Source organism: Saccoglossus kowalevskii, chromosome 3 (genome assembly GCF_978046115.1).
Source record: "Saccoglossus kowalevskii chromosome 3, keSacKowa6.1, whole genome shotgun sequence".
Classification (NCBI taxonomy): Eukaryota; Metazoa; Hemichordata; class Enteropneusta; family Harrimaniidae; genus Saccoglossus; species Saccoglossus kowalevskii.
This window is the reverse complement of record NC_140643.1, coordinates 9,699,296-9,708,733: the sequence shown is the minus strand read 5'-3', so window position 1 is coordinate 9,708,733 and position 9,438 is coordinate 9,699,296. Positions and strand designations below refer to the sequence as shown.

The 9,438-nt window shown below is 32.7% G+C and overlaps 1 protein-coding gene across 1 annotated transcript; it reads right to left on the bottom strand.

Moving 5' to 3' along the window:
• Positions 1 to 420: 420 nt before the first annotated feature.
• LOC100371282 (prostaglandin reductase 1-like) lies at positions 421 to 4,118 on the bottom strand. The gene is made up of 8 exons (XM_085496656.1): positions 4,075 to 4,118; positions 3,674 to 3,785; positions 2,916 to 2,998; positions 2,233 to 2,350; positions 1,288 to 1,440; positions 931 to 1,036; positions 637 to 755; positions 421 to 531 (listed from the first exon to the last, which is right to left on the bottom strand). The coding sequence occupies exons 1-8, from the start codon at positions 4,116 to 4,118 to the stop codon at positions 421 to 423; spliced, it is 846 nt and encodes a 281-aa protein (XP_085352782.1).
• Between the last annotated feature and the right edge of the window lie 5,320 nt (positions 4,119 to 9,438).

The window sequence follows — 9,438 nt, the reverse complement described above, 5'->3', positions numbered from 1 at the left end:
TAAGTGTAATACGAAAACTTAATTAGTCCCTGAAACAACATGTATTATACGTTGATCACGCAACAGTATTTATTATAAAGTTTTCTCAGGAACAACTTTGAAATTCTAGGGACATAATGAAGTTGTTCCACGACTAGTAATACGAAGACTAGTAACAGGAAGACTCAAGATGTAATACGAAGGAATCACATTATAAAGTTTCCCCAAGATGTATCAATATCTCTTTTTAATTGTAAAATTACATTTAATTCTCAGCTTCAATTGGTCGTTATTTGTTCATGATACGACTTCATTTCAATGCTGTATGTCATAACTAATTCGCCACAACAGCTTACTCTGTAATAGATATAATTCATATAATCAGAAATCAAGCTAATAATATGTGAACACATGCTAGTCTATATTTGATGTCATACGTACCTAGATCTTTATTATAGCTTTGCCAATATTAGCACCAGAGAACAAACCAATGAACTTGCTGGGTGTGTGTTCAAATCCTACAGTAACGTCTTCTTTGTATTTCAGTTTTCCCTTAAAGTTAAATAATCTAATGTATAAAATCATTCATGTACTACATATTGGATCCATGTTATAATGTTATCTAATGTCATCATCTATATATATATATGGTATTACCTCAGTTATCCATTCCAACATTTCATCATATGCTTGTGAAGCTTGCTGCTGATAACGGGGAAAAAAGAATCCTCTTATGGTCAAGCTTTTCGAGGCCACGGTGATCTCCATTGGTGTTACTTGATGTAAGAAATAAGTGTTAGTATCAGGGATCAAAACTGTACATCATAATGACGAGGTGGAATGAAAAGACTTTATTTGAACTAACCATCAATTAATAAATATTTGCCACATAATAATATTCTGATAATACAGTTTTGGTTTTTAACATTTGAAACTTGACCTACTGCTTACCTTTGTCAGGATTGATTTTATTGTATTGTGATATCGACCCACTAACAGCCACACGAGCGAATACATTGAGATGTTTGTACACTGTATTTGAAAATGGACCACCAACCTAAGAAATATTGGAATAAATCACACAACATTGTCTACAATATAATGTTAAATAAGAATATAGAGATATATATTTTGGTTATAATTAGCATATGTTATTTACCTATACATAATACATCATGGAAGTTTATTCTCAGAATACAATAAAATATTCTAATCGTGATATGTTGCCATGTCATTAAGGATGCAAATGACGTCATACGATATATTATCAAATGCATATTAGGTTATGATATGTATATGTGAACTTACATTGTCAAAATAACAATCGATACCATTAGTAGCGGTTCTAGTCAATGCATCGTCCAAGTTCTCAGTTCGGTAGTTAAACACTTTGTCATAACCTAATTCTCTCAGTAATTCAACTTTACCATCCGTACCAGCACAGCCAATAACGGTACATCCCTATAGGTATTGTATAGTTACATGCGTACTATATAAAGGATAGTTATTTCTATGCCCCGGCATAAAAGCCCTGAAATGATTGGTAGATGTATTCAAAACCCCGCAAACAGAGTATCTTTCATGACATGCAATGTTGTGGTTGCCTTGTGTGTGTAGGGGGGGGGGGTGTGTAATTAGATGGCGCAAAAAGAACTGAATGTAGAGTCGCATGATATAAAGTGGTGACACGTAACGGCTGTTTATGGATAAAAGTTAATAAAACAAGTAGAAATGTGTGCTTGATGTATCTCGTTGTAAATGCCAGTGTACTAACTTATTAAAATAACATTTGTCATTTGCAAGCGATAGAAACCGACCTTAATTTCCATCAGTCAGATATATTGGACTTGGCCACGAACAGTATAAATCTGCAACCCAGTGTGTTCAGTTGTTATCATATAAAGTTTGATCTGCCCAGTTATAAGACTATAAATTATCGTATATATGGGTTAAGCTATCCTACTAAACAATACGAACGACACCGTTATGGTTATTGAACTCAATATATTGCAGTTCAAACAAAGTCGTATGTAACCGGATTTCATCAAATGAAGGGCATGCTGAAAATCGCTGTATCTTATAAACATATAATAAATATGAAAAGTAATTTTGTTTGTTGTTAGAAGAAATAGCAACATTGTATCTTAAAATCAGTTTTTGTAATCTCATCGGGCAGAGCCCAAATGTGTAAATCATTTATTTTTTACGTGTCATTGTTATTATGATATGTCCAATAATACTGACAGTAATTACCTTAATCTTGGCAATCTGTCCAACTATTCCACCAACTGCACCCGATGCTGCATTTACAAATACAGTTTCCCCTGCTTTAGGTTTACACAAATCTAATAGGCCATAGTATGCAGTTCCTCTGTTCAAATATAACATATTAATAATGAATGTTGCTTATAATAAATGTAGATTTGTATGAATACTAGGGAGTCAAATAGTCCAATGCTATCATATTGATACAATGCAAATATTTAACAAATAAATAATCCATGGATGACAATTTACTTTGTTTGATTTGTTAGAATCTGAGAACAATATGACAAAGAACGTAAATTCCCACCTCAAAAACTGAGTATATCGATGTCATGAAAGCTGAATATATTGCCCGATGTATTATGGGGTCGGCCATTGGTCGCCGTCGAAAGAAAACAATATTTTGCTTACATAATGTCTTCTTTGGGTAATGATGGACTTATTTATATTTATGCAATATCAAATGTCATGCTTCGCCAAGGTAAGCTCAGTATCGGTTAAATATGTACTTTTTGGAGCAGTGTTGAAGGACAAATAATGTTACAATGTATATATAGTACAAACAATTTGGCTACTTGAAGTTGACGAAATAAAGTGGACGAAGTAAAAGAATGATAATAATAATCTGAAATTGTGTCAATCGATCGTATGTAATTTATAGAGTCACTTACCCTGGCATTCCTAAAACTCCCAGTGCCAAGGACAGTGGTAAGTCAGGTGGAAATGTGAGCTTCCTTAATGGAAATCCTGCAGACTGGAAAATGACACAACAGGCGGTATATATCATTAAACATATTATTATGATTTCAAATACCAACAGATAAATATCTCAGTGTATTTATATGTTCGGCTACAAGTGAAGCACAGCCATAACAATAACAAAATCCTGCAATTCCCGGTTCACACTCCCAATATTACAGTGTAAAGCACATTTTACATCCTGGTGGCAATATCTACATGTAATGCACATTTCAAATCCTGGTGCCAATATCTACGTGTATAGCACGTTTCACATTCAGGTATATATCTCAGTGCGATGTGAGATTCAATTTGTATTGGCAATACCTCAATCTATTGTCTCTTCAACGTAGTTTGACAATACCCCAGTACTATGCCCATTCAACGTTCAAGTATATCTAAGTGTAAACATATATTTTTCTTGGTGCCAATATATTAGTGTAATGCCCTTTTCATGTATACCGCGCAAATAGCTCATAGTAATCCCCCTTTTCACCTTCAGAATGCCAGTATCTCGGTATATAACTAATATCTCAGTGTGATGCCTTCCGAGAGTCAATATTTAGTGTAATGCAATGTCTGATATAGCGTCGGTACATTACTGTAATGTATTTTGTATGTTCTGTTGGCATATATTTCAGTCAGTAAATCGTCACTAATTGATTATGAACATTTGTGTACAATTGCTTACGCTAGAGAAGAATCCTAGGTCTATGCCATCCGAAATGCTATATGTAGTCCATCCACTGCGATTCACTACAACAGTGCCAACAGGATAGTCTGCATGACGACTTTCAATCACCCTACATAATAATACAAACGATTATACTATATAAATACATAAATCTGTATAATACATATAATCGGGATAATTCTCTTTTGTACGAGTTGTCTCAAACCAGTTGTTGTATACATACCTAGCAACTTGCTCGCCAACAATGGTATCCCCTATGCTTAGAGAAGCACTGCTCGCTCTGTCAAGTGTTTCATTAAATAAAATAGTATATAACAAGTAGTTTAATTATTGGTAGCAGTTGGCATCAAATGATAACTTTACACCGATGAATGTGAAACTGTGTTCCCTATATATACACATTAATATTCGAGGCATAAATGTCTGGATTGATAACACACATGTTAAGGTTTATAACACATAGGGGGCAATAGGACACAAATAAATCATGTTCTTTAGAAAAAGAAGACTATTACCTCATGTAAGGATCCACTGTTATGAATTCCGTCTTTAACAGCATCTCTATACAGAAAGATATATTTATTTACGAAATGTCACGAGTTACCATAAAATATAAAATTATTTAGCAACTTTCATATGTTTAAACTCTTGTGGAAAAACAAATGAAAATTACTGCATGGTTATATTATATTTTACATTGTAGAGACATAAATTTGAAATCCTGTTTATTTTCACATGTTTAATCAAATAGCTTTGGTGTCGTTGTTTATACAACATCTCGTTTTAATTCACTTGCAATACTCATCGTTTCCTTAAGTGTGCAATCATACTTCGCAAATCTACGAAAAAAACACACACATATATACATAATGAAATGTTAAAATTGTAAAGTGGAATTAAATGCAAAATCTACATTTAAGCGAAACTCATAAATAAAGATATAATTGTAGACAGAATTGTTAGACTTTATGTGTTCCTGTGAAGGTCTGTGACATTAAATGTGTGTATATTTTCAGATTTGTAGTAAAAACAAGATAATTTGTTCAGGTGATCTCAACATTGATGTCTCAAAAAATAACATCCATTCGGATAATTTCTTAGCAACTCTCGAAAGTTTTAATTTATACCAACTTATTAGTGTTCCAACTCGTGTTACTAGTACCAGCAGTACTATTATTGACCACATATATTCCAATATTAATACATGTTGCACACATGTTGGTACCATTACAACTGATGTAACTGACCACTTCCCAATATATGCTATTTTTTGAAAATGTACTTTCTGTTAATAAGTCACACAGTACAAAAAAAATAATACAGAGAATTTAAAAACTATAAGTCAAACAACTTTAAAAACGATTTGTCTATTCAATCTTGGGACAGGGTCTACAGACAACAGGGTGTTAACCTGGCATACAACACATTCTACACCAGTTTTAATGAGATATGTAATAAACATGCACCCATTGTGAGTAAAAATGTAAAGTGTAACAATTTGAAGAAGGAAAAACCTTGGATTACATCAGCAATTAAAAAGTCAATTAAGAAAAAACATAAACTGTGCATCAAAGTTTTAAATAGCAATCACGCCTCTCATGAATTTGCCACCTATAAGGTATATCGCAACATGCTTACCAGTGTATTAAGAAAAGCAGAGAAAAATTATTATTCAGATCTATTTACTAAGTATCATAATAATTCTGGTAAAACTTGGGAAATTATCAATGACTTACTTGGTTCCACTGAAAACATAAAACAAACTTTACCAAAAGAACTAAAAATTAATGTTGATAACACCGATAAAATACTATCCAATCCCACTGACATTGCAGAAGCCTTCAATAACTACTTTGTTAATATTGGACCCAACCTTGCCTCAAATATTACCAATCCCCCAAACAATTTCGATCCCTATCTTAATGACCCCAATGTGAATTTATTCTTCCTTGCACCAACCACAGAACAGGAGGTAGCTTTGACATTAAGTCATCTTGATCAGAACAAATCGTCAGGCTATGACTGTTTACCGGCACGACTTCTTGTAGATGGAGCTGATATCATTTGTAAACCACTTTGTTTTATTTTTAATTTATCATTTTTACAGGGACATTTTCCAAATGCATTAAAAATGGCAAAGGTAACGTCCATCTACGAAAAAGGCCCAAACAATATCCCTGGAAACTATAGGCCAATCTCAGTGTTACCCCTTATTAGCAAGGTTCTAGAAAAATAGTTAACAAACAACTACTGCATTATTTGGAGAAAGAGAAAATTCTTTACAAGCATCAATACGGGTTTCGTAATAAATTCAGCACTAAGCTTTCCCTAATCAATTTAATAAACACACTACTCCTTCAAATTGACGAGGGCAAGCCAACTATTGGAATATTTATCGATTTTACAAAAGCTTTTGATACTATTAATCATACAATTGCTGGAAAAAATGGGTCATTATGGTATACGCGGGCTTCCAAATAAGTGGTTTAAAAGTTATCTAGAAGATAGATCACAATTCATTTTTTCAAATGGTGTTTCATCTGGGCAACTTCCTATATCATGTGGTGTACCACAAGGTTCAGTACTTGGCCCTACCTTATTTCTTTTATACATTAATGATTTCCCAAACTCTACAAATTTTTTTAAATTTAGACTCTTTGCTGATGACTCCAATTTGTTTCATTCTTTTTCACCAGGGGCAGATATTGATTTGCGTATTATTAACAAACATTTAAACAGTGTTGTACACTGGTGGGATGCAAATAAGTTGACTATCAATTGTTCAAAAACAAAATATATGATCATCAGTGGTAGGCGTATGTGTGTAACAGTAAGAGGTGCCCTGTCCATTCAAAACAACGAAGTATATGAGACTGAATCAGCAACTTTCGTAGGGGTGGAAATTGATAAATATCTGACCTGGGATAATCACATTTCAAAGATCAATAACACTATTAGGAAAAAACGGGTATTCTTTTAAAATTAAGACATTATGTCTCACGGCATATTCTCCTTTTGTTATACAAAACGTTGATTCAGCCTCATATCACCTATAGTTTAGAAGTTTGGGGTAGTACATACCCATCAAATCTTAAAGTTATACATACCGCACAAAAAATGATAGCCAGAATTATAACGTTTTCCGACTTTACTGCGCATGCTCCACCAATTTTTAATACTCTCCAAATTCTTGATATTTTTAAACTTCATAAGTCATTACTTTTAAGTTTTATGTATGATATAACTCATGAGAATCTCCCACAATCAATGTCAACATATAATTTGCAGTATTTACATCATAAATATAGAACACGACAAAGATGTCGAAATGATTTACCTAGAATGAACACAGTGGCGGGGACATTCGCAATATCTTATTTAGAGGCCAAACTTTGGAACAGCATATCAATTTCTTTAAGGTCTAAACAAAAACTTAAATTCAAAAATACTATACGGGAAAATTTAATGTCAGAGTATTTAGAATAGAACTAATATTTATTACAAATGTATGTATATACATATATATATATTATTATATTATCATATTTGATTATTTGAAATATACTGAGGTGTAACCTACTGTCAGTCTTAACTTAAGTCATTAAATTCAAGTTATGTCAGGGATCTGACTCGACTTTTAAGCTATTTCAGATTCCATTTTACCTAGACTGCATGTACAATTTTGAGTATTGTATGAAATATTTTCTAGGTAAATAAATTACTATTATTATTATTATTATTATTATTATTATTATTATTATTATTATTATTATTATTATTATTATTATTATTATTATTATTATTATATAATTTAGGGGGGTTAGCTTGCCCTGGGAGTGATGTGATTGTAAATGTTATGGTGTCATCTTTTTCAGAACGCTACAAATCGATGTGGGTATTGAACAATTCTAAGAAACCTTTCAAAATTTTACACTAATATTTCAGTTATATTTATTACTATACCACAAGGAAGATTAAATTTACGCATTAAGAATATTTTTCATCAAGTATTTTTAATAAAATGGTTATAGTCGTTACAAATATAAAATAGTTGGATACAATTATACTTACTTTGTTAAAAACAAGACTGATGCAAGGCTTTTCTACGCTACATTATCTGGAATGCTGGAATTTCTTATTGACAATATGTTTGACAAGTTTGAAAGATATATTTCGGCATCGGTATTTCAGTGGGAACAAAGGTTCACTTGTGCTTACTGATGTATTTATTAGCGTATAGTGGTGCAAAGTAGCGGAGCAAAGTGGTGGGGTAGCGGTGCAATGTGTGAAACCAGACTGCAAAGTACAGGAATAGTGGTACTAAGTGTGGCAATCTAGAGTACACAGTACAGAAATAGTTGTGCAAAGTAGTGGAAAAGTGGTTCAAAGTGTCAATCTAATGACAAAGTACTGGGATAGTGGTGCTAAGTGTGCAATAAAATGCAAAATAGTCAAAAAATGGTGCAAAGTGCCAATCATTAGTGCAAAGTACTAGAATGATGGTGCTAAGTTTAAAACTAGGGTGAAATATAGTGGAATAGTCGTGCAAAGTGTAAAACTGAAGTGTAAAGTTATTGAATGGTAGTGCGAATGGAGAAAATAAAGTACAAAGTAGTGAAAAAGTGCAAAGTAGTGAAAAAGTACAAAGTAGTGAAAAAGTGCAAAGTAGTGGAATAATGGTGCAAAATGTGAAACTAAGGAGCAAAGTAGTAGAAAAGTGGTGCAAAATGTGAAACTAGAGTGTAAAGTACTGGAATAGTGGTACAAAATGTGAAACTAGGGAGCAAAGTAGTGGAAAAGTGCAAAGTGTAAAATAGAATGTAAAGTGGTGGAATAGTGGTGCAAAGTGGGAAACTAGAGTGCAAACTAGTGGGAAAGTGCTGCAAAGTGTAAATCGGTGTATCTAGTCGTACAGTAACTAAGTGATTAAGGAGGCTACACTACTGATTAATACTTATATCTGTGACTTGGATTTTACAAAGATATACCGTTGGGTATGTTTTATTTCAAAAAACGTACACAATTCAATATAATATACACAAAAGAATTCAGTAACACGTTTTTGCAATTTTGTCTTTGATCTTTGATTCAATTTGAGGCAAATATCGAACGCAAAGTCACAATGAGTCAGCAAATTCTAGTTAACTGAACACTTAAACTGCTTCAATGTTTCAACTAAATGAAATGCGTTTTAATGTGTCCACGTAGAGTTTGAATAAATCTAATTTAAGACAATAAAATGTTTGTCTGGTGCTTTCTCATCACCGTTTTTACTAAATTTGCTTTGTCACGGTTATCATACATTATTTGCTGTTTATTTTTCACTGCTTATCTGTTTATTGAATATTTGATTTATCGGTTTACTGATTATCTGGTGTATCTGTTTGACCGGACTCCACAAAAATTCTGTTCTGAACGTTTTAGATTTCGGTTTTCCTAAGATGTATCTTTGGAAGAAAAATATGTACATTAATAAGGTTTTTACAAGAATATCTCAAAGTGTGCACTCGGACAGTACGCCGCGCATCGACCTCCGCTGCGTGTCAGTATACTCCAGCTGTACTGTCTTCGTGCATACTTTGAGGTATTTTTGTAATAACCTTATTAATATAACCTCATATTATTAATGTTTCAGCCATTTATAATTAATATAACCTTTTCTAATCCTAATTATAACATTTCACTCAATATATACCCAGTCATAATGTGTCACTTTGTATAATGTAATGCACATAGAAATGTACAACTACAACTTTAATGCC